Raw genomic sequence first — 27,167 nt, 5'->3', positions numbered from 1 at the left:
GGTGCCATCAAATAGGACTTAACTTTTTGGTCAACCCACCAGATCAGATTTCCCACTCATATTGAGCAAAGACTTTTATTTTCATTGCTACCCCAGTTGACCCATTCATTTGGGCAATTCACTCAAACTCTCTGGGCCTCAGTTTCCAGATCTATAAAATGTGGAGATTTGATTAAATGTCTTATAACTTCGCTTCTAAATTTGATTCTAAAATCTTGTGATCTTTTCACCCCTAGTTAAAAATTCCAAGTATTTGAAGTCAATGTTGTGCTAGGTGCTGTTAAGAACACTAAGGAAATGTATGTCTACCCCCAAATAGCTTCCAGTCTAATTGAGGAGACCTGGAATCCAGATAGGAAATTATCAGTGAACATGACAGTATCTTATAATCAGCCTTATATTTGCATGTGAAACTGAGAAGATAGTCTAAATCAGTTTTTTCTCAGATAATATGTAGTTGGAGTCATGAAGGCTGAGAGTAGCAAGAGATCCATTTTCATTGAGATTGGTCAGGAAAGACATCAAGGTAGATTATAGGTGATCCTTGAACAGGGTAACAGATGGAGGTTTCAAATAGCAATGGTAGTAGTCATTCCCCAATTGATAAATGGTCAAAGGATTTGCACAGGCAGTTTCCAGAGGAGGAAATTAAAGATATCTACAAGCATATGAAAAAATGCTCTAAATCACTATTGATTAGAGAAATGCAAATCAAAACAACTCTGGCATCTCACATCTCACCAGTGAGATTGGCTAAAATGACAAATATTGGAGAGGATGTGAAAAAAATTGGCACACTAATGCATTGTTGGTGGAGTTGTGAACTGATTCAACCATTCAGGAGAGCAATATGGAACTGTGCCCAAAGGACGATAGATAAGTGCATACCCATTGACTCAGCAATACCACTTCTAGAGTTGTATCCCAAAGAGAACATAGAAGGGGGAGGAAGACCCATATGTACAAAAATATTTATAGCAGCTCTTTTTGTGGTGGCAAAGAATTGGAAATTAAGGGGATGCCCATCAATTGGGTAATGGCTAAATAAGTTGTGGTATATGAATGTAATGGCATACTATTGTGCTATAAGAAATGAGGAGCAGATGGACTTCATATTTACCTGGAGAGGCTTGTATGAACTGATGCTGAGGGAGAAGAGCAGAACCAGGAGAAATCTGTAGGAAATTACAGACACAATGTATGTGTGATGACCAGCTTTGATAGACTGGACTTTTCTCAGCAATGCAGTGTTATAAGACAACTCCAAAAGACTCATGATGGGAAGAGACGTCTACATTCAGAGAAACAACTAGAAAGAATAGAGTTTGAATGCAGATTGAAGCAAATTACCTGTTCTCTTTCTCTTTCTTGTTTGGTTTTGTTTCCTCTTTCCCATTGTTCACTTCATTGATTAAAATCCGTCTTTATAACCTGACTAATGTCTAATGTATTTGCAGATCCTTTACTTTGATTGCATACCAACATGGGTGGGATGAAGGAGAGGGAGGGGGAGAAAATTTGAAACTCAAGGGATTGTGGAACTGAATCTTGTAAACTAAAAGGAAACAAATAAATTAATAAGGACCAAAAAAAAGGCAATGGTGGTTACTATAAGTTTTCCTTCAATATCTCAAGCTACCTGAGTCATTTTACTATTTCCATGTTCATGTCTGAGCCAGGCAAGAGCTTCAAAGGTCTTGTGGTTGGGCTTTTAACTATTTCATTTCCCAAAGAAAAAGAGATCTCTATACAGAACTTGGAAGGCAGGGGAGGCAGGTTGTCCATTTGGCTGCTATGAGTGCTAAAGGATCCTGGGTACTATTTCTCTCTTTAGATATATGGTAGAAATCTGATCAATTAGCCAATGTAAATTGCAGCAGCATGTCTTCCACTGCTAATGTCTTGATGCTTTTATGTCTTTCAGAACATTTCAGGATCTGTCCAAACAAATGGATATATCTTATGGCACAGTCAGAGACTCAGCTGTATATGAATACTTTAGAGCGAAGGGGACCAATCCTTTGGAACAGGACAGCACATTTGCTGAGCTTTGGAAGACCATCAGCAAGAACAATGGGGCTGATAACTGTGTCTCCAACCCTTCTGAAGGCATCAGGAAGGTAAGAAGGGGAAGCACAAGACACTTTGCATTTGCCCAGACCTAGTAAAGTTAGCAGGCTATGATGATGATGATGAGGAGGAGGAGGAGGTGGAGGATGCATATAGTGTTGGAAGGTTTGCAAAGCATTTTTCACATGCTATCTCAACTGATCTTCACAACAACCCTGGAAACCAGGCTGAAGAGAAACAGTGATTGACTTGCCCAGGGTCACAAAGCCAGTGAGTATCTGAGGCAGGATTCAATTTCAGGTCTTCCTGGTCTCTAGTCTCACACTCTAATCACCATTCCACCTAACTCCTTGATGATAAGATCACTGGGCTGCACATAAGGATACTTGGGTCCTAGTCCTGACTTTGCTACTAAGTAGCAATTCACTTCACATCTAGGAACCTCAGTTTCCTTCACTGTAGAGTTAACGGAATGGACAAGAATATTGCTGTTGTACTTTCCATTCAGGAAAACATGAAACCCAGAATAACAAAAATAAGATAACTGCCATTATGGATGGCCAAGGGCAAGTGTCAAAGAAATGACAAAGATAATTAATGTTAACATTAAAAAAAAATGAGATCACTCAAAAGTGGTGGTTGAGGAAGGATAGAAACAGAAGGTACAACTTGAGGGAGGGAAACGGGAAGGAAGAGAGCATTTTAGACATTGAGATTGTGTCCCTCCCCTCCCCCCCCCACTCCAAAGGGAGGGAGTAAAAGGAAGAGGAAGCAAGTTCTTGTTCAGTAAAAAAAATGAAAACAGGGGGAGGCTAGGTGGCGCAGTGAGTAAGAGCACCCGAATCAGGAGGACCCGAATCAGACACTTAACACCCACACACAAAAATACTAGCCCTGTAACCTTGGGCAAGTTACTTAACCCCAATTGCCCTCCAAAAGACAAAAAAAAATGAAAACAATTTGAAAGGCAGCGCAATAGAATTGAAAGTCCATTGTATTTGGATTCAAATGAATGGGGTTCCAATTCTGGCCCTGCCACATACTGTATGATCTGGGGCAAGTCCAATAACCTATTTGGGTCCCAGTTTCCTTATCTCTGAAATTAAGGAGTCAGGTTAAATCACTGCTAATATTCATTCAATCTAAATCTATGATCTTGTAAGCAAATGTGCAAAGGTCAGAAGTGTACACAGTATTCATGAGTGACCAAGCCAGCCTGACTGAATGTATTTAGGAGGAGATATAGAGATAGAAAATTGATTTTGAAGTGGATTATGGAGAGACCTGAATACAGAGCCTTAATGAATGTGGGACAGCTGGGGATCTGCCTAAATTGCAGAAATCTGGTGGGTATGTTTTATTGCCATGATCATCTAGGGATTGTTGTCCCTATGCCTCATAGTACTCTGATGGTTCAAATGCCTGTGGAGTTCTAGGAAGCAGGAAGGATCTAAGTGAAGACATATTAGTGGAGGCTGTGGAAGATAAAGGAGAGGATTCATATCATGACTAGTCACTGTCTCTCCCAAGGCCTGTCCACTCTATCATTTTGACTCTCTGCCATGGCCCTGACCACAGTGAATTTTCCACAGTTGGCAATATTCTTTGTTATTTTGTTGTTGTTCAATTATTTTCAGTCATATCCAACTCTTTCTGAACCCATTTGGAGTTTACTTGGCAGAGATCCTGAAGTGATTTGCCATTTCCTTCTCCAGGTCATTTTACAGATAAGGAAACTGAGGAAAATAGAATCAAGTGACTTACCCAGGGTCACACAGCAAGTTTATGAGGACAGATTTGAACTCAGAAAAATCAGTCTTCCTGACTCCAGGTTCAGTGCTCTACCCACCAAGCTGCCCCATTTTTAGTTATAGAACTTGAAAGTCAAGCTAAGGGGTTTGAACTCTATACCATATGTAGTAGAGATGCAAGGAAGGTTCTCAAGGAGAAGAGTGATGCAATGAAGCAGGTTGATGGAAAGGGAATAGAGTATGGACTTAGAGGACCTAGAGTATGGACATCAAAGGATGCTTGCAAGGCAGAATGTATTTGGAATCAGGAAGACCTGCCTTTGGATCCTGCTTAAGATCTTTATTAGCTATATGGCACTAGGGGAGACACTTAGCCTATATGTGACTCAGTTTCATCACCTGTAAGATGAAGGGTTTGGATTAGATGGCCTCTGAAGTCTGTTCCAGCTGAGATCTATGAGCTGATGATCAGATGAAGGTGGCACTTTAGGAAGATTAATCTTGCAGTGGTATTCCTTAATTGCTTCAGTCAGTGCTGAATGCATAAAACACAGAATTCAACCTCTGAGTTGTAGGCTGGCTCTGTGCCTCTGATCTATCCTCTTCACCTTGCTTCCTTGATCTCATTAATCATTAAGTCAACATGTTTCCTATATGGTCCTATCCTCTTTGCTCTTTCTTTACAATTTCATCATGTTTGACTTGTACAGTCACAGAATCTCAGAACCAAGAACTTTAGCAGTCACACATGTCTGATCTAGGATTTCTTCTTCAAAATCCTAGTCAAATTTCCTTCCTCCCTCCCTCCCTTCCTTCCTTCCTTCCTTCCTCCCTTCCTTCCTTCATATTAAGCTAGAGATCAGCAATTCCACATTTTCTCTCTGGTGTCCTTACCATCCTGAACACCATTCTCTGAACATGTAGTTTTTCAAAATTCTTCCTAAAATACTACACAATGAAATGAATAAAAACTCCTGGTGTGTTCTGATCAGGGAAAAACCACCATCTCCCTTATTGTGGAAACTTTCTCATAATGCAACATAAGACAACCTTAGCCTTTTTTAGCTGCTGCATCTCATCGTCTCATATTGTGTTTGATGTCCATTTATCTCTCTCTTTTCTTTTCTTCTCTTTCTTTCTTCCTTCTTTTCTCTCTCTTTCTTTCTTCCTTCCTTCCTCTTTCTCTTTGTCTTCCTTCCTTCCTCCCTCCTCCCCCTCCTAATGTTATTGTTGTTGTTGCTGCTCTTCTTCTTCTGCTCCCTCCCTCTCTTTCTTACCCTCTCTCCTCCATCTTCTCTCCTTTGCCTCCCTTCTCCCCCCACACATATCCCTTTCCATTTTCTCCTTCTCTACCTTTACCTTCTTGTATTCATCATCATCACCTAGGTAATATATTGATCTCCCCTATAAAACTGTCAAGACTCCCATTAGCTTTGACTCAACAAGCTCAGGGTGGGCAATGGAAGTACAGAAGTGAGCACACAAATGAAGGTAACAAAGTTTCATCATGATGATACATAGAGACAGTAGCCTTATCAGACAATGAGCTCACTTCACTAAAGGCCCTGGGAAAGAAATGTGAATAATCAAATGTCACCTTGGATCCCATACTTCCTCATGGTTGTGTGGTAAACCACATCAATGAACAAAGAAAACTACCAAAGGATTTACTTTACAAAAGTAGAAAAAAATACGCACCTGGAAAAACAGAAAGGTCAAGATTATCAATGGAAATCATGAAAAATGGGAAGGAGTAGGTGTAGCAGCAAGCACCCCAAGCGTCCTCAGGGTTTGCAGCTACCACAGGTTCTTGGATCTGCTTTGTTAAAGGAAAGCAACTCAAAATGGGTTAACAAGCTTACTTTAATCAGTCAGACATATATCGTTTACCTTGTTCAGGAGAAAAGGTCAGCACCCTGAACCTCAAAGTATACAGGCATAATTATCAAGACAGAAACATCAAGTAGACAGATTTCCAAACTGTCCAACCATTACATCCATACCCAGTCAACATCTGGGTTTCCACATTCTGGGTTTTTCAAAGCCGGGGGACTCTCAACAACGGCTTCCCAGAATTCAGATCAAATCACAGAACACTTCTCAAAGTGAGTCCCAAAACAAAGCTACACATCAGGGCTTATATAGCCTTCTCCTGGCTCAGAGAATGTAACAACCTTATTGACCCACTGGCCAATCAAAAAGTATCTACTGAAAAACAAGCCTCCCTCCCCAGGCTTCTGCTGCACTTTAGCCTAGGGGCAGGGAAGATCTTTAAAATTTACATTCGCATTACAGTAGGGCTTGGCAGTTTCAAATTTCATACTGTAATACAAAACAACATTATTCAGAATGATTTGGTACTGGTTTAAAAACAACAACAACAGAGGTTAGAGAGTGGAACAGAGAAATTATAGAACAAAGAAAAACAAACATAGTAGACTAGCATTCAATATATTCAAAGACCTCATTTACTGGAGTAAAGGTTCAGTGTTTTGTGGAAAAAAGCAGCTGGGAAAACTAAACAGCAATCTGAAATACTCTGAAATAAATTAGATATAGACCAAAACCTTACATGAATGCTAAGATCAACTTCAAAATGACATAAATATAACAGACCATAGTATTCAAAATGTATAGGAAGAAGGATAAAAAAAAAACAACTTTGGGGACAATAGGTAGAGGTTCACAGTCAAACAAGAGAAAGAATATAGTAGAAGATAAAATAGGTAATTTTGATTATACAAATTTTTTTAAATGCACAAACAAGTCCAATTCAACTATGTTTAAATACATTTTATTTCATTAAATATTTACAAATTATATTTAAAACAATTTAACCTTAATTAAAAAAAATGATTTCTAAATTCTAAATATGATAGTGAATATACATGTGAATTCATAGTAATCTTCCAACTAAGTTTATAAGGGGAATAGTTAATTAGGTGAAAAAAAATTTGCAACAAGTTTCTCTGATAAAGGTGTCACTTCCAATATATGAGTAATTGATTCAAATTTATAGGATTAAGAGCCATAACCTAATTAAAAAATGTCGAGTATATAAATTCAGTTTTCCAAGGTAGACATCAAATTTTTTCTATAGTCATATGAAATACTCTTGATAACTAATAATTAGAGAAATGCAAGTTAAAACAGTTTTGAAGTTCCATTTCATATCACTGACCAAAAAAATATAAAGGAAAATGACAAATATTTTCTGGGTTCCTGAAAAAATAGCCGCATTCATGCACCATTGGTGGAGCTGTGATCCGTTAAATCTGGAAAGCAACTTGTAACTGTGTTCCAAAAGGTAGTACATTGTTCAAGGCTTTTGACTGAGCAATACCACCCATAGATATTCCAAAGACATCAAAGAGAAAAATATCTTATATGTACTAAAATAGTTTTAGCATCTCTTTGTAGTGTAAGAAAACTGGAAACTAGGGGCGGCCAGGAGGCTCAGTGAGTAAGAGCACAGGCTCCAGTGTCAGGATGACCTGGGGATCAAATCTGGGCTCAGATACTCAGCACCACACCCAGAAATAACTGGCCGTGTAACCTTGAGCAAGTTACTTAACCCCAATTGCTTTATTAAAAAAAAAAGAAAGAAAACTGGAAACTAAAATGCTATGCATCAATTAGTGAATCACTGAATATATCATGGTAGGTGAATTAGCTTGTTAGTTGTCCTTCATTCTCAACTAAGAGCATAATGACATCATTATACTTAAGTCATTTCAGTGTGATCGACTGTGACTGCTCAGAACAATACCAGCTTGCAATAGTCTACCACAGGCTGGGCACAAATAGTCTGTGTGAACATCTGTAGTGGATTCTCTAAATTTTTGCATTCTGTTTCCTTTAAGGTGTTTCAATTCTGCTTTGCTTGTAGAGCACAGCATCTTCTCTAATGTAGGTATACTGTGCTAAACAGTCCTGTGCCAGTGTCTCCCACGTCACACAATCATTTCCAAAGTTCTTGACAGAGATTTTGAGAGTGTACTTATTTTTCTTCTTCTGACCATGATGTGAATGCTTGCCCTGTGTGAGTTCTCCATAAAATAGATTTCATGGCAATCATATGTTTTGCATTCAAACAATGTGGCCAGCCTTTTGGAGTTATGCTCTCTGCAGCAGAGGTTGAATGCTTGGCTGCTTAGTTGGAATAAGGATTATGCTTTAAGAAATGACAAAATGGGGGGTGGAGCTAAGATGGCAGAGTAAAAGCAAGAACTTGCTTAAGCTCCCACACCAACCACCTCCAATATCTGTAAAATGTGACTCTAAACAAATTTTAGAGCTACAGAACCCACAAAGTGAAAGAGAGAAACAAATCTCCCACTGAAAGCATCCTGGCAGGCCAACAGGAAGGGTCTATTGTGATGGGCTGGGGACTGAGCAGGCCTGCATGAGCCCCTCGGGCCCAGACCCAGGGCAACCATGAACAGTGCCACAGACTGGCCAGAGCAGATTTCCGAAAAGTGAATCACCAGCAGCTGTTGTGGTTTCCAGACTTCTCAACTCATTAACACCAAAGAGAAAGTAAAAGTTCAGTAGAAAACTGTTGGAACCAGGTGACAGAAGAGCATGGTCCAGCTATTGCCCCTGGAGAGAGAGGTGGTGCAGGCACAGCAGCTGCAGTTGCTGCTGTGTGGCTAACTAACTCTGGAGCTCCTGGCCTGCAGATCATAGGGGAACCAAGTAACCATTCAGAGGGGACTTGCTCTTCCTTTGACCTACTGGGATATGGGTTGCAGTCTTGGGTGGTGGCCCCGGAGTGAGAAACACCAGCGTGCCAGAGCTTGTGGTGGCTGTAGAGGGGAGTGCCCTCATCATAGGAGGCAACTGCAAAAACCCCAGTGATTTGGGTCACAACTTTCTCCACTCTGGAAGCAGAGTTCTACTATGGCAAAGAGCTCAAAAGTCAAGTAATTGGCTGGCAAGATGAGCAAGCAGAAGAAGCAAAATCAGACCATAGAATCCTTTTTTTGTGGACAATAAGGATCAACATATGGAACCAGAAGAATTCAATGAAATCAAAACTCCTGCATCAAAAGCTTCCAAGAAAAAAATATGAACTGCTCAAATGGCAAAAGAGACCCAATAAGGAGAAGAATGCCTTAAAAAGCCAAATTGCCCAGATGGAAAAGGAATTTCAAAAACTCACTGAAGAGAATAATGCCTTCAAAATCAGACTGGAGCAAATGGAAGCTAATAATTTTATGAGAAATCAAGATACTATAAAACATATACAAACAAATGAAAAAATAGAAGGCAATGTGAAATATCTCATTGGAAAAACCAGTGACCTGGAAAATAGATCCAGGAGAGATAATTTTAAAATTATTGGACTACCTGAAAGCCATGATCAAAAAAAGAGCCTAGACATCATCCTCAAGAAATTCTGAAGGAAAATTGCCCTGATATTCTAGAACCAGAAGTCAAAATAGAAATTGAAAGAACTGGGGGTAGCTAGGTTGCACAGTGAATAGAGCACTGGCTCTGTAGTCAGGAGGACCTGGGTTCAAGTTTGGCCTCAGACACTTAACACAAAAACTAGCCATGTGACCTTGGGCAAGTCACGTAACCCCAATTGCCCTCCAAAAAAAAAAAGAAATTGAAAGAATTCATCAATTGCCTCTTGAAGAAGATCCTAAAAGAAAACTCCTAGGAATGTCATAGCCAAATTCCAGAGTTCCCAGTTCAAGTGGAAACTATTACAAGCTGTCAGGAAGAAACAATTTGAATATTGTGGAAACATAATCAGTATAACACAAGATCTAGCAATTATACATTAAGGTATCAAAGTGCTTGGAATATGATATTCTGGAAATCGAAGGAGCCAGGATTAAAACCAAGAATCACCTACCCAGCAAAACTGAGTATAATGCTTCAGGGGAAAATATGGTCATTCAATTAAATAGAAGACTTTCAAGTATTCTTGATGAAAAAACCAGAGCTGAACAGAACATTTGACTTTCAAATACAAGAAGCAAGAGGAGCATGAGAAGGTAAACAGGAAAAGGAAATAATAAGGAACTTATTGAAGTTGAACTATTTGCATACCTACATGGAAAAACGATAATTGTAACTCATGAGACTTTTCTCAATATGAGGACAGTTGAAGGGAGTATATTTGTGTATGTGTGTATACATGTATATGTATGTATAGGAGTGTGTGTGTATATAAATACATATGTGATTGTGTGCATATGTGTGTACATCTATACGTAGACAGAGGTCACAGGATCAGTTGAATATGAAGGGGTGATATCTAAAAAAATAAAATTAAGAGGTGAGAGAGGAATATAATAGGAGAAAGAGAAAGGGAAAGATAGAGTAGGGTAAATTATCTCATATAAAAGAGTCAAGAGAAAACTGTTATAATGGAGGGGAAGAGCAGGAAGGTGAAAGGGAATGGGTAACCTTACTGTCATTGAATTTGGCTTAAGGAGGGAATAACATAGGCACTCAATTGGGTATCTTCCTCTACAGGAAAGCAAGGGGGAAGGGGATAAAGAGAGAGGATGACAGAAGGGAGGGCAGATTGGGAGAGAGGATAGTTTGAAAGCAAAAATTTTTGAAAAGGAACAGGGTCAAAGTAGAAAACAGAATAAGTGGGGGGGGGGATAGGATGCAGAGAAATTTTTTAGTCTTTCACAATGTAACTACTATGAAAATGTTTTGCATAACTACACATGTACAACTTACATTGAATTGCTTGTCTTCCTAGTGGGGGTGAGTGAGGAGGGAAGAAGGGAAAGAATCTGGAAATCAAAGTTATAAAAACAAATGTTAAAAAGTATATTTTTTACAAGCAGCTGGGAAATTAGATATTCAGGCACTGGGGCATTGAAATCCATCTTGCCCTACTAGAAAGTTAGAGGGATATGGGGAAGGATATAAGAGAGAGCAGTTTGGGGGAAGGGTTATTCAGTAGGCTTGCTATCTTGAGGTGGGGTAGGGGAAAGATGAGGGGGGAAAATTGTAACTCAAATCATGTGGAAATGAATGTTGAAAACTAAAAATTAATAAATAAAAGATTAATTTTTAAAAAAAGAAGTGACAAAATGGCATTTCAGAGGGAAATGGGAAGACTTTTATGAAATGATGCAGGGCAGAATTAGGGGAACACTTTATAAAATGACAACACATTGCAAAAAAACTTTGAAAGACTTCAGAACTGATCAATGCAATGAGAAACCATCATGCCGAAGGACTGATGATGAAGTAGGCTATACACTTTCTGACAGAGAAATTATGAACTTAAAGTGTGGAATAAGATACACAACTTCAGACATAGCCAATGTGGAAATGTGTTTTGCCTGACAATGCAAATTTTTACAAGTCTTTCCCCCTCCAGTAGATGGAGGTTGGAGGAAGGAAAAAGAAAAGTTAGATAATTAAAAAAAAACCCTGTCAAATAATTTGTCAAACAAATAATGAATTAATAAGAATGTGGCTAGCCAGGCAAGACCATTATCCCAAACACTCTATGACTCCTCAACTGGTCTTCTCCTCCCTTCCCCTCAATAGACAAGTGTTTATACCTCATGGGGTTAGGTAGAAAAGTACTGATACCAGACAGTTTCGTTTGTAGTCATGGTCATGGTAGTTATTTTCACTGGTTTTCACAAGATTCAACAAAACAACTGATCCTGTCATGTAGAACTTGAGTTTTCATCACTGATTCCAGATGAAATCATCCTAGCCAGCCTGGCACAGGGCATTTGCAAAGAGGGGAAAACACATTGTGGGAGAACCTGTTCATACCAGTTCTCTCTCTCTGGTGGTAAATCCAGGAGCTGAGAAAAGCAAATTCCTGGAAAAGAGAAAGAAAAGCCAAAAGCAGGATGGGAGGAATGCATATATGACCATCTCTCTCTCTCTCTCTCTCTCTCTCTCTCTCTCTCTCTCTCTCTCACACACACACACACACACACACACACACACACACACACACACACACTCACACACATTTCACAAAATTAATATAGGATTAAGACTTTTCCTGCTGATTTACAGGCCAATAGTCTATTTACCACTGGAGAAAACTCAACATTACAAAAATATGAGATTCATGGCAAAAGTGAAGTTGTATGACTTTGGACAAGGGACAAAGGCCTCAATTCCCTCGTCTGGCAAATGAAAGACCATCTCTAAGGCCCTTTTAGAATCCTTAATGTAAGATTATCTAGAATTATATATCTCAAGAGTGGCTGAAATTCTTCGTCCCCCTTCCTCTAAAGAAAGTAATCAGAGTAACGGAAGAGTTTGTTCAGATGACAGCAGTTCAGTGATGGTTGAAGGAGCCCAAAGGGGGTGGTGAGCCGGGGGTGAATCTACAGGCACACTCTTGGTCTTGTCTGCATCTTGACAACCTAGCAAATTAATAATCATATAAATATTCCATGTTGTTGAAAAGGGAATAAATCTCTGCCCCCCTGTACTTTTATGTTTTAGTATACAGTCAGTTTTTCTATGACAAATGTTTCATCTCAGGATAGCTTTTTTACTGACTCCCAGCATGTTACTCCTGCTGTCAGTGTGTACAAAAGGAAAGCAAACATTTTAATATGAACCTAGGAAAAGTGTAATTAGGAAGATGAATCATTGGAGCCAACAGATAATCTGTTTGTAGCACTCCAGATCCAGGACGCATGCTCCTAAGCAAAAGTTGGGACAAAAGTACCTTGGAAAATTTCCAAGAAGTCACTTTTGAGTAAGATCATTTGTTTTTCAAACCAAGACTCCAAAGAAAAGACTTCAATATGTCTTCATCTTCATGATCCAAAATTTAATTCTTATGCATTAAATTCATGATTTTCAAGACACTATTTTTCAAGACTTCAGGATCCCTGTTATCTCATCCACTTAGGCCCTCTCTCCATCTACAAAGAGAACAACCACTGGTAAATAATGAGATCATAGACCTAGAGCCAGAAGGTATATCAAAGGTCATGCAAACCAAACCCCATTATTGTACAGAAGGGAAAAATGAGGCCTAGGAAGGTTGCAACTCATGTTTGAGATTTACAGTAGATAAAGCACCCCAAAATAATTTTATGGCCTCTGTGGAGATGAACTTCTTAAGTAAGGATGATCATTGAATACCAAGTGTCTATTGGATCCATTGTTGGCCCCAAACCCAAAGTATTTCAAATGTGGTAGAATCTCCCAGAGCTTGTAATTTGCTGATGTGACCTTTGTGAACCCGGGTTATTTCCATGACATGATGAGACATTAAAGTGGAATTTAGAATGTTAGCAGTATATTATATCTAGGGTTCGTATTTTACTTAATTATGGGAGAAGATAATGTTATGGATCTTGTACTACCTTTTAAATTGCAGCATAATGAAGAATTAGGGATTAGGAATTCATTATATTAAAGAGTAATGTATCCCTTCAGAGCCACCATTGATGAAATCATGGTATGGGAAGTAGGGGTGATTTTGAAGGCCAACTTCCAAATACCTATGCTTGGAGGAATGATTTTGGCTATCAAGGGTCCATTAAGCTCCTGCTACAAACATTCCTCAGTAAATCAAGCACTGGAATTAATGAGAATTACTGAGATAAGGGAGAGAATATTTAATTTGAAGTTAACATGCCTGAATTTGAGTTTTGGCTCTGCCATTTACTACCCACGTAATTTGAGATAAGCTATAACGACTCTGGGTCTCAGTTTTCTTTTCTATCAATGATGACCTCAGAAATCTTTTGTAACATTTTATCTTGGATCCCACATATTCCTTGACCCCTTGGGAAGCTTATATTCTCATCCTTTTGAATTTGAACCCCATATATTCAAAGGTCACTTCTTATGTGTTCATTAAAGCAATTTATGTTAGTCTAGGTTTCCTGCAGTGTCTATCTTCCCAAACCACTAGACATAAAAAATAACTTGGACTTGATATAAGTATTCCAGGCTGCTTTTATTTCCCATTCAGCATGACCCCTTAGGAGAGGAATCAGGGTAGATTCTAAAATCAGTTCTAAGTTTATGGTCTTTGTAGTATGCGGTATCTTTACAGTGAGATGCTATGCTCAAGAACAGGGTAGGTGGTGTAGTGGACCTGGAAATAGGAAGATCTGAGGCCATTATCTGCCACCACATCCACATTTATAAATTGGGGAAGATAATACCTCTGAGTATCTGTCCTTTTTTTAATTGTTTTTTGCCTTTTTTTGGAGGGCAATTGGGGTTAAGTGACTTGCCCAAGGTTACATGACTAATTTTTGTGTTAAGTATCTGAAGCCAGATTTGAACTCAGGTCCTCCTGACTCCAGGGCCAGTGCTCTACCCACTGCACCACCTTGCTGCCCCTGAGCATCTGTTCTGAAGATAAAATCAGATGATATTTGTGAAAAGTTTTACAAGCCATAAAGTACTAAGGAAATGCTAATTATTAGTATCATTAATTGACATCTTTCTCCTTTTTCTCATTTCATACACTGCCACCTTCATTGTTTTTAATTCCTTATACCTTACCAAACTTGCCTTGTTACTCAGTTATTTGTCAGTTGTGTCTGACCCCATTTGGGGTTTTTTTTGGCAAAGATCCTGGAGTGGTTTGCCCTTTTTTTCCAGCTGATTTCACAGATGGGGAAACTGAGACAAACAGGGTGAAATGACTTGCCATGGCTAATAAATGTTTGAGGCCAGATTTGGACCCGGGAAGATGAGTCTTCTTGACTCCAAGCCTGGTGCTCTAGCTGCCTCTACCAAACGCACCATCAGTGTTCTATTCCTCCTATTCCTCTTCATGGAATGTAAATGACTCAGGCTTCCCAAAGCCTTTGCCACTAGACCGCAAGCACTGATGGTTCTTATTGAATTAGGGATGTTGTGATGTTGAGAACTAACTCAGGCAACATATGGGAATCAGATGATGAGACTAGGGGAATTGAGAGAGGCTCACCTCCAGACCCAGACTAGCCTCAGATTCATGAATCTCAATTTGGCCATGGGAACTCTTGAAGATTTTTTGCCAGATGAATGTACTGAAGTCAGAAAGTGTTTTGTTTTGCATTTCTATTTCTATTTCTAACACCTGCTATAGTGACTGGCTCTTAGTAGCATTTAGTAAATACTTGTGGAATAAATTTAATTGAATCATCAAAATGTAGAGAACCTCTATTTACATCAGTGATAAGGAAACATTAAAAAACAGGGTTACATGACTTGCTGTGCAACCCTTGACAAATGACTTAATCCTGTTTGACTCAGTTTCCTCATTTGTAAAATGAGTTGGAGAAGGAAATGGTAAACCGCTCCATTATATTTGCCAATAAAACCCCAAATGGGGTCACATAGAGTCAGACATGACTGAAAAATGGCTAAACCACAACAGGGAATACCCACAGAGAGAGAATAGTGATTTTTTTGAAATATTAACAAAATCCATCTACCTTCCTTTGGGAAAATAAGTCTCATATGAGAGGACAGTCTTGAGCTCCTTCCTTCCATGATTGTTCTTGTTTAGACACCTTTCCCTCCTCATTTTCATTGACCACTTCCAGGTTAGTAGAAGTGAAGGTTCATGGGAGAAAAAGCTGTCTAGCGTGTGTATGCATACATACATACATACATACATACATACATACACACATATATATATAGATGTATATATACAATATATACAGATACACATGTGTATATGTGGGTGTGTATATCCACACACATATGATTTCTTTAACTTAAACACCATGCCATACCCTTTATCATTCCTGTTGCTGTCCATTTCACTTGTCTGTACTCAGTTCCTCCTGTACCTCATTTTGCCCCTTCTAAAGTGCAATGTATTCATCACGTTCACAAAATGTCCACCATCCACACCTGCATTGAATCATTCTAGCAAATCCCCACCCTGCCATCAGAGTGCAGAACCCAAGCTCAGTAACCTGACATTTCCTCTCCTTTGTTAGAGCTAGATTTATTGAAGTCTGCGATTCAGCTCTTCGATTGCCAAACTGCTAAGAATATCAATTAGAGGAACTTTCCGGTACAGTGTTGAGCTAGCAAGTCATTTGAATTTATATGATAATAACTTTGTCAAATGAAGTCAGACCTTGCTGTTGATGGTGGACTATTTTCCCTCTTTTGTGGGATCAAATTTATCAAATACTATTTCCCATAATGCGCTTTCTTTGCAGCACATGGGCTGACCTGATCTGCCATTTGATTAAACCTTTACATAAATCAGACTTAATATTTAATAACATTGTCAGATGAAATACAGTGTTAATAGTTTAAATGTCAATCTTCACAGCTCATTGAGCTCTTTGAATAAATAGACAAGTTGCTTGTTTCTGATTCTGTGGCTAGTGGGCTGGCATTATTCCCGCCCTCACCCCCCCCCCCCCCCCTCTGATTGATAGTTTGATGCACTCTGTGATGGCTGGCAGTCACAACAGGGTTTTTTTTTTCACCCAATAAATATAACTAGGAGCATAAAGTGAGATTGCAAATGCTATATGGAAATGACCCTGCAAATCTTGTTTACTTATTTCACCAATCTAATTCTACATGCATGCTCATAAACACTCATGCATGCATGTGCACACACACACACACACACACACAGAATGTTTATGACATTGCTCCAGAACCTGGAATTGCCCTCTCTCCACCTTCTTCCTTGTCTAGTCTGCAAGTCTATCCCTCCCTACATCCCTGATGATTCTTAGGGTTTTGTGTTTAAGTACTGTGTAACTTAGAGTTTACTTAGAGCCAAACATCTGGGGAGTCTGGTCAGTGTCATAGCCTAAAAGAGAGTGTCTCTATGACAGCAGAACCACTCAGGAAGCTGGACTATCCTCTTGGTTGTCACTTCCACCACCCAAAAATCCTCACTCAAAGGCACAAGGATTTTTTTTCTTGCCTGTTCCAACTTCACCTTCCTTTCATCTCTCTCCTCTGAACAAACTCCCATTTGAATTAGATTATTCACCTTTGATGGATTTCTGGTTAATTACTGATGTCTATTCTCTTTTCTTCCTCATCCTTTCCTCTTTTAAACTAAATAAATATGTTTTCTAAGTTAGAGAAATCCGGGACTCTGCTCCCAATTTTGTTTGGGAAATGTTCATTTTGGAAGTCCTTTCATTAAAAGTATGCTTAGATCCCTAGGTTTCACAGTCAGAAGAGAGGCATTATGGGAAGGTAAAAATATTCTCTCAGTTGGGAAATTTGCCTCCAAGTGCTGACTGATGCTTTCTGTTTCTCCTTGGAAAAGTGACTTCACTTTTAAATACTTCCCCGTCCATATCTATACTTAATATCTGTGGCCCTTTAAGATTTACAAAGTGCTTTATTTTTAGCATCCCATTTGAACCCCACAAGGTTGTTGTGGAATGAATGCTTTTCTTTCCATTTGACAGAGCATAAAACCGAGGGTGACAGATCAAGTGACTTGCCCAGTGTCTCACAACTAATAATTGAGGCAGGGTTTGAATGCAAGTATTTCTGACTCCAAGTCCAGCACTCTATCCACTAGCTGCTCCTATAAAATACAGATAATAATATTGACACTATGGATTCATGATGGGGTTTTTGTGAAGGAAGTGTTTGGCAAAAAATAAAAAAAGTGTTCATATGACTATCTGGAAGAGACCTTCTAGACAATTTAGTCCAACATTCTCACGTTACAGATGAGGAAACTGAGGCCCAAAGGGGATAAGTGACTTTTTCAAAGTCATCAAAATTTAAGAGATGAGAATGACCTCAGCAGCCATGTAGTCTAACTCATTCATGAAGAAATCCCTGCCATAAAATAAATATATGGCGAGTGGTCATCCAGTCTCTGTTTGAAGACCATCACATAGGGAGAAGCTACCACCTCTCAAGCCAGCTCATACCACTTTTAGGTATTGCTAATTGTCAGAACAGTTTTTTGAGTTTGGTTTTTTGTCCTTTCATCAAGCCTAAATTTTCCTCTGTGCACTATACCCCTCCCCACTACCCAGTTGTTCCTGGTTCTACTTTCTGTGATTAAACTTATCAAATGAAATCTCTACACCATATGATAGCACTTCAGAACTCTCAAGATAGCTTCTGTGACCACCATACCCAGTCTTCCATTCTGAAAGCTAAATATCTCCTATTACTTCAAAGCTATTTCTTCCCCATACATGTTTCTCATCTTCTCATACCTTATATACCCATATATTCTCCTGTCTAGTGAATCTGGCCTCCTTGGCTAATCCATAAATGAAACACTTCATCTTTTGGCTCGGAGGATTTTCCCTACTTTCCCCCCATGCTGATAATACTCTCCCTCTTCATTTCTACTTCTTATTTCCCTGGCTTCCTTCAAGTGCCATCTAAAATCTTACCTTCTACAAGAAAGTCTTCCTCAGTTGCTATTAATTCTAGTGCCATGACTTTGCAAAATAGTCTCACTAAATTTCTTTTGATATGCAACCATCCAACCAATTCTAAATTCATTATTTATATTATTATCTAGTCTATATCTCTCCATCTTCATCCAAGAATAGCATGAGCTACTCCATCAAAAGCTTTGCTAACATCTAAGTAAAGTACATGTCGAGCTTTCCCCTCACCTGCTAGTTTAGTAAGTCTATCAAAAAAGAAAATGAGGTTATTTTTTCATGATAATTCTTGATGAATCCTCAATGGGTCTTTGTAATTACTATTCTCTTTGTAGATATTGCCAAACATCACTTTAATGACCCATTTGAGGCTTTTCTTAAAATTTGGAGGTCATTGTTCTACATTTTATAGATTTTCTTTTCTTCCTTTGAAAAATTGGGACACTTTCCCTTTGCTCCTATGTTGGGATACCGCTCACATTTCCTATCATCTTTCATATATTGCTGATGGTGCCTCAGCACCATCAGATTAATTGTATCAGACTAATTGAATGTATTTAGAACAACTAGGTGTTTTATTCCTATTCCCTTTCTTGTATAGGTATCAAATCCCACTTAGTTTTCTGTTGTTCATTTTATTACAAAGTTGTAGTCAACAAAAGAGGAGGGATTTCAACTTAGAAGATATAGCACCAAAACCTATTCTCTTCTAGTCACTTTTTAAAAATAATCAATAAACATTTATTAATCCCCTAAAATGTTCCAGGCACTGTGCTCTATGTTGGGTACAGGACAAAAGACAATCCTTGCCCCCAAGGAGTTTACAATCTAATGGAGAAGACAATATGTAATACACACACACACACACACACACACACACACACACACAAAGCTATATTGCAGTATCTATAGGAAATAATTAACAGAGTGAAGTCACTAGAATTAAGAGGACTTGGGGAAGATCTCTAGAAAAAGATGCAATTTTATTTGAGATGTCAAGGATGAGAGGTGACCATGGGAAGGGGGAACATTCCCGGTTATTCCAGTCATGGTATGCAACCAGAAAAAATTGCCCAGAGTTGAGAAATGGAGGCCAGTGCCACTGGCCTGAATAGTACAAACTGGGGAGTACAGTATAGGAAGACTGGAAAGGCAGGAAGGAACTGGGGTTTGAAGGGCTTTGAATGCCAATAACAGAGTACTTTGTATTTGATCCTGGAGGCAATCAAGATCCACTGGACTATATTGAATGTATATGGGGGACATGATATAGTTGGATCTGTGCTTTCATAAAATTACTTTAGGGGCTGCATGGATGACAGATTAGAGCAGAGACTTGTGACTTGTTTTTATATTTATTTAGAGCTTATTGTCCCAGTCAAGTCAAGAAAAAATCATTTTAGTATTGAAGTTTAAAGGGCTAATATTCAGGGCAGGGCTCTGAATAAGTGAAATTCAGTAGAAAGATGACTGAATCTCATGTCAGGTGATCTGGGTTCAAATCTAGGTTCTATTATTTAGTATTTGTATGATCTCAGACAAGTGGATCTTCAAACTTCTATTTTATCCTTGATGAAATGAATTTGTTGAACTCTATGATCTTTGAGACCCCTCCTATCTCCAACTATCAACTAATCATTACTCCCTTGGAAAAGGAAGAGACTTGATTTATTGTATCTTATTAGTGTTCTATAAGATAATCCCCAGATTACACTTTGCAGGAAGAGACACTGACACATGGTTTGCTTATAAGGTCCTTTAATATTTCCTCTGCATTTATTTCACTTTGACCCAATTCTTGTTTCAACTGAGAATGGAACTGGTTACTGTATAAAACTGTCTTCATTGAAATTACACAATTCTCACAATCTGAAAATATCGTTGGATTTAAGGAACCTGAATGAGAAAGCTTGTGTTTCTCATTTCATCTCTAATTCATGATCAGAAATGTCACAATTATGACAATCTCCTTTCCTGCAGGGATTCATTTCAGATTATTTTCCATTCTCTCTCTCTCCCTTTCCCTCCTTCCCTCCCTCCCTCTCTCTCCATCCCTCCCTCGGTCTCTCTGTCTCTCTCTGTGTCTCTGTCTCTCTGTATCTCTCCTTCTCTCTCCCTCCCCCTCCTTCCTCCCTCCTTCTCCTTCCCTCCCTTCTCTCTGTCTCTTTCTGGCTCTCTCTCTCTGGCTCTCTCTCTCTCTCTCTCTCTCTCTCTCTCTCTCTCTCTCTCTCTCTCTCTCTCTCTCTCTCTCTCTCTCTCTCTCTCTCTCTCTCTCTCTCTCTCTCTCTCTCTCTCTCTCTCTCTCTCTCTCTCTCTCTTTCCCCCTCCCCCTTTCCCCCTCCGTCCCTCATTTCTCATACATATGTACACATATATAAATTTCTGTATATGTATGTATGTAAGCATATACAAATATACATCTGTGTATTAAAGCATTCTTTTCTCTTGATTTTGCTTCAGAAATAAGGAAGCATAATACAGATGTCATTTTCATCATCTCCAAGTGCTGTTCTCATTTGACATAACTCAGATGGTAGCCAGAAGTGTTACTTCCAAATATCTTTCAGGTAGTTCTGTAGAAACCTTTAAAAAATAGTCAAAACCATTTTTGCTTATTCTTTGTCCCATCTTGTCTTGCCTTTGATTTGAGGCAAGATTTAGGAGCAAGGTTTGTACAGTCAGAAATGGAGGTTTTTCTTATTTAACCTGTAGCAATTATATGCCATTTATTCTTCATAAATGGGAAAGGTCTAGATTCTAAAAGCTAAAGGGACCTTCAGAGATGATCCAGCATCAACCTATGTCAGAAGGGAAATCTCCCATTCAATGTCCCTGAAGCATGGCCTCATGCGTCTGTTTAAAAATTTGCAGTAAGGGAGGGACCTATAACTCTCTTCAGTGGCCCATTTCAGCATTTGACAACTTTGATTATTATGAAATTTTGCTTTTTTAGCCCATCTATTTAGATTAAATTGGTTTCTCTAGAATGATTAGGATGATTATTATCATGATAGCTGGTATTTATAAAGTGATTTAAGGTTTGCAAAGCACTTTACAAATATTATCTCATTTGATCCTTGCAAGAACAAAGGGATTTAAGTGCTGTTATTATCCTCATTTTACAGGGGAGGAAACTGAGGCAGGCAAAGGTTAAGTGACTCACGCAAGGTCAATCCATTGCTCTGGATTCTGTCTTCTAGGGTTGACAGAGCAAACTAAATTCGTAGATAATTGCAGACATGTCTTATGTCATCCCTGATTCTTCCCTTCTCCCAGCCAAAGACCCCAGTATTCTTGTGACATTTTATTCCTATTTTCACCATCCTGGCTACTCTCCCATCATGTATTCTGTATTGTAAGTTTGTCTATTCAAATCATAGATTGTTTCTGCAAATTGGTGTTAAGCAGGGGCAAGCAGGGAGGCACTGCTTACTCTTTCATCACTGGGCTATGTTATTCATACATAACTGGTTCCATCGGTCCCATTGCATGTCCTTGCCATTTAATCTACTGTGATGATGACTGGGTTTGGATAATCCAGTTCAAAGACCACAAAAATCCCTGACTGGGCCTCAGTTATTAAATTGCTTTGCTTTTGGTGTTGGACTTTGCCAAGCAAATCTCGTTACGAATTCTTCAATTACTTTCTTTTGCAGGTTTTCTCATCTACGCAGGCACATGTTGGAAATGAACTGACATTCCTGCCATCATAGTCCCTTTGATGATCTTCGGGCTCTCTATTAGATAGAGTAGGAGAATATTCATTTTCCTTCAATCTAATTTTATTTTCCAGAATATCTTCGTCCTGATTTGCTTTGTATCCAGATAATATTTTCTTCACTCTATCTCCATCAATAACCATGCTGATTCCTTTCCAGTAACGTAATTTGTTCCAGTGAGCATGAGTGCTTCTGGTTTTATGACATTAATTTTGGGCTTCTGATATCCAACTGGATTGTCTTGTTGTTTTGTTACATTAAGCTAGTAAATCAATGACTCCTTTGATTTTAATAACTTTCTTTGCGCCTACTCTGCACATGAAACTTTTAGTTCCCATATGGGAAGTTTGTATTCACACCCATAGCCATCCATTTTGGTCCAAAGAACAGGGCCATATTTCTGGCATTAGAAGAAGGCAAGAAAGGATTTCTGTTAAGAACAGTTTCAGCATGGTAGGTGACTCTTCAGAGAAGTGAACTGATTAAAAGGAGTTTCATTAAAGGTAAACATGCAAGTTTTATCCCTAGGTCATTAATATGTTTGAGAAAGTCTAGGAAACTAAGGTAATTCTGTATAACTACAGAGATTTCTTAGAGTGGTATAGTATATAGGTGGATGGCCTTGGTGTCAGAAAGACTCTAGTTCAAGTCCTGCTTCTGAGGTTTAAGAGTTTTGTGACTTTAGGGAAGTAATTTAACTTCTCAATGCCATAAGGCAGGAGTGAGGAACCTGTGGCCTCAAGGCCACATGTGGCCTTCTAGGTCCTTGGGAGACTGAGTTCATGTTTCATAAAAGTTTGGATTCAATCAAAGAACTGCACTTGAGGATCTCGAGGACCCCAGGTCTCAAGGCCTGCAGGTTCCCTACCCCTGCCCTGGGGCAATCAATAAAACTTTTTTTTGTTTAGTGGATAGGTGATATGCATAGGAGAGTGGAATTTCCACACCAAGAGTAACCTACAAAGCTGAAACGAGAGGTCTAGAAATTTTTCTTCTGGCCTAGAGTTATCATTCAAAAAAATCTAAATATGGTAGAGTCAGAGATGACTTGTGTCTCCCCAGATCTTTGCTTTGGCTTTCTGTTTGCTTGTTTGTTTGTTTTGTTTTTCCTGCAAGAAAGTAGTGGGAGTAAATGTGGGCTACCCTGGATAAATTGTGACATTTACTACAATCGCTTTAAAGGCTTTAAGGTTTTGAGTGAGCTTTTGACTCTGACATTTTCAGATGAAGCAAGAGCGAAAACTTTGGAATGGAAGCAGGCTTCTAGAAGCAATTTTTCAGAGGGTAAACTCTTCAAGAGCATCTACCTGACATACAATGGGGAATTAATTCATATGACATAATGATCGTTTTAGCTGTCCCTTTCTCTCTGCAAGCTAATGAGCAGAAATGACTCCCAGAAACTCCTTTTTAGGATGAGGAAAGAAATTTAGACAAATCAGCTTCTTTCAGGTTAAAAAAAAACAAAGAGGCCAGTACAAAACAAAAAGACAGTTTGTCTTCCAACATAGATGGGGAAGTTCAACTGTGAGATACCATCCTCTCTAGCTCTTAGACTAATTTCATAGAACTATTGTGCCCAGGCAATTATGGTATTGGGGAATGAGATCTAGAGCTTGCTTCTGAGTTCTGACCCTGACATTTCCTAGCTGTATGAGTACTGGCCAAGCCCTTCATCTCTCTAAGACTCAGTTTCCTCATTTATTAAAAAGGAATATTTATACTTCATCTATCTCACAAGATTGGGAGAAAAATAGTTATGTACATTGAAATTTATCCTCTATTTCTTAGGTCACTGTTATGTTTTTTTTTTGTTGTTGTTGTTCTCTTATCTCTGGTTTGGCTCATTCCTCTACCCCTCCCTTTGCATACTAATCATTTTTGTGGATTCAAGCAAATAAAATGTTATTGTCTCTGTGAACTGCTTTTAATCTTTCACATCTAATAATCCAAATCGAGTTTTGTCTGTGTTTTTGTGTGCTTATCATGTCCTTTGGACAATTTTGAATTTTGACAAATCATTGAAAAGCAATTTCCCCCTTTGCCCTGCTGGTGAAGTTATTTATCATGCCCATTTTGGCTAAGAGTTTTTAGCCTTTGATATCAGAATAGATACCATTGGCTCTGCAAATTGAAAACTTCTGCTCTGCATGGGTCATAAGATAATCACTCCTTTGCTTTTGAGGGGGGTGACTAACTCACTGGTGCACTCAGGAAAACCAAAAGGTTTCTTGAAAAATACACAGTGTGTTTGAGGACCAGATAAACTAATATATGCAAGCTGATGGTGACTCAGATCAAAAAGAAAACAAAAAAAAAGCCACTGCAGTGTCTTTTGCATATGAAATGATAAAACATTCTCTTTAATTGAATTGAATAAAGGCCACCAACAGGGGTAGAAAGTGCTTTGGAAATATGATCAAAAGACACTTAATGGGTGAAAGATGGTGATCAAGCAAAAGAGATAGAGAAGGGATGGTCAGACAGATGAGAGGAGACCTGAGAGAGTAGGGGTATTGACACCAAGGCAGAAGAATATGGCCATGGGGAGGAAGATTGTTTTTATTTTTTTTATTATTATTAAGCAATCAGGGTTAAGTAACTTGCTCAAGGTTACACAGCCAGTTATTTCTGGGTGTGGTGCTAAATATCTGAGCCCGGATTTGATCCCCAGCTCATCCCAACACTGGGGCTGGTGCTCTTACTCGCTGAGCCAACTGGCCACCCCTAAGCAATTGGGGTTAAGTAACTTGCTCAAGGTTACATGGCCAGGTGTTTCTGGGTGGGTGCAAAGTGTCTGAGCCAGGATTCGATCCCCAGGTCATCCCGACACTGGAACCGGTGCTCTTACTTGCTGTGCTACCTGGCTGTCCCAAGGGAAGAAGATTTTTGACAGTGTAAAAAACTGCAGAGAACAAGTAGAATGAAGACGACCCAAATAACAGTGGATTTATCTTTTGATGTCATCGGTAATCTTAGAGAGAATAAATGCCATGCCCCACTCCCCAACCCCTGGGAGATCATGAGTTTCTCAAGTGAAAGGAATTTTTTTTGTTTTTGCTTTATTTCGTTTTTATATCTTCAGGGAGTTGCAAAGTGTCCTATACATATTAGGGGGTGAATAAAGTTGACAAGGGGTGGCTACGTGATGCAGTGAACAGAGTACTGGCCCTGGAGTCAGGAGGACCTGAGTTCAAATCCAACCTCAGACACTTAACACTTACTAGCCATGTGACCTTGGGCAAGTCACCCCAATGAGCCTGCCTTCCCTCCTCCAAAAAGCAAAAAAACAAAAAAAACAAAAAAAAACAAACAAACAACAAATAAATGGTTGACAAATGGCTTTAAGCGGGGAAAAATAAAGGTGACCAAGCCCTTGGATATTGTGGTTATGTAGGTTCTCTATGTTAAAGGTTTAAGAACCGTGTTGGGGCATAGTAAAGTAAGGAAGTTGGAAGAATGTCCTTTGACACAAGTAGCCTGCTAGTTCTGTTCTCCTTTCTTTTTTTCTTGTCAATGATGGCTCTTTTCTGTGACTGAATGTGACCAATGCCCTCTGGAGTTCTTCCTGTCAAAACCAATCCCAGTGAAAGTATCTAAGACTTACTCACAGGAAACAGAAATACTACAATATTACAGTGAGGTAACTAGAAAGAGCTTAGAGATTTTGCTGTCCAGCATTATAATGAAACTGTTAAATCTGACCTGGTCCAGCCAAAACCTTGGTTTTTGTTTAAATTTGTTTTGCTTTTTTTTTCCCCTATAAGGAATGGAGTACATTTGGCTTGCTCCTGTTATATTTTGACATATATGAAAATTGCTTAAAAAGCTTTTAGGTTATTGAGTAGGCTTTTGGCTCTGACATTTTAAAAGGAAACCATAAGTAAACTGATGCCCAGAGAGAAGTGACTTGCTCAAAGTCACATAGCTAATCAGCAGCTTAGCCAAACTTAGAAATCAAGTTGTATGCTTCCTTTCTCATTCTTCTTTCTGACCCTCTCCCTTTTTCTCTCACTCTCTCATTTCTCCATCTCCATCTTCTGTAATTTCTCATCTCTCAACTTTCATGTTTATGCACATGGAAATAGCCTTGTGGAATAGACAGTGTCTTGAATGCAGAGTCCAAAACGATTTGGGCTTCCAGATCCTCTTTTTCTTCATCTGTAAAACTGGTATAATACCAACCTGACAAGGTTGTGAGGAGGAAAGTGCTTCCTCAACCCTACAGCACTTTCAAAATATGGGCCATACTATTAAAGTGATATAATAATAACAATGTCTTATTCAGGTCTTCATGCTTGCTGCATATTGAGTAGAGTTATTCACTGTGGTACCTGCTGTGACTACACAGTCCTTTTTAGTAGAGATGTCCTTCTTTTGCAGCCCACCACTGTGTAGAAGGACTGAAAATTGCTCCATCCCATGCTTATCACCTTGCTGGCATTGGATTCTCCATTTGAGTCCTAATTCCTAATTACCTCATTGTGTTAGGAACTTTACACATCTGTCCTGTTCTTTCTGGACTGAGATACAGAGCTAAATTAACTTTGTACTATGAGTAAGGCCAACTCTGGTCACCCAGGGAATGCACCTACTAATTCTGATCTCGGGAGGACTAGGTTATTAACCTCTCTCAGTGCTGAAAAGGGGTCATTCATTTATCTCTTTGCTTCCTATCTCTTAATCCATGTGACAAGGTAGCCTCTGACCCTGTGGTTACTGAGTTATTTTAATGACTTTTATAAGGGGCAGTATAAAAGTCTTTGTTAAGACAGGGTGCATAACTTTCCTTCTTGGAACAACTTGCCTTGGTTTAGTTAACAAATTCACATTGTTTGTGAAAAGAAACTCACCAATTCACCAGCCCAACTCACAAATCCTCCCTGATTCTTTTTCTTCATTTAACATGTTCTTACCTGCATTTTTTTGCTAGAATGCTTTGTTCTAGTCTCTCTGTTGCTACCTGCCCAAACCAACTTATATGATAAAGCAGATCCCAAAATTTTTAGTGCAGCTTTAACCTTAACATTTATATTTTTCTCTCTACCTGCTGTATCCCTTCAGTAGACTGTAAGCTTCCTGATAATACCAACTGTGTCTTTTTTTATCTCGGTATCTTCAAAATTTAGTGAAGTCTCTTGAACATAATAGGCAAGTAACAAATATGGTTACTGACTTAAATTGCTTCGTTTTTCATTGTCTACTGAGTATCCTGATCATATTTTGAATTTTGGGACATTGGACAATTGAACTTACTCCTTGATCATTTTTTTCCTGGTCCCCTTCCCCCCGAT

The 27,167-nt window shown here is 38.9% G+C and overlaps 1 protein-coding gene across 1 annotated transcript in view; it reads left to right on the top strand.

Moving 5' to 3' along the window:
- Positions 1-27,167, top strand: part of GRID1 (glutamate ionotropic receptor delta type subunit 1) — a 1,154,654-nt gene that overhangs the window by 1,074,557 nt on the left and 52,930 nt on the right. The window contains exon 13 of the mRNA XM_069071354.1: positions 1,925-2,120. Coding sequence (XP_068927455.1) covers positions 1,925-2,120 — 196 coding nt within the window. The remainder of the gene's footprint in view (positions 1-1,924; positions 2,121-27,167) is intronic.

Source organism: Petaurus breviceps, unplaced genomic scaffold (assembly GCF_028583685.1).
Source record: "Petaurus breviceps papuanus isolate PSGF00001 unplaced genomic scaffold, PetGlider_PUasm1.0 90825, whole genome shotgun sequence".
Lineage (NCBI taxonomy): Eukaryota > Metazoa > Chordata > Mammalia > Diprotodontia > Petauridae > Petaurus > Petaurus breviceps.
The sequence above is the reverse complement of the archived record's forward strand: the minus strand, read 5'-3'. Positions and strand labels throughout refer to the sequence as shown.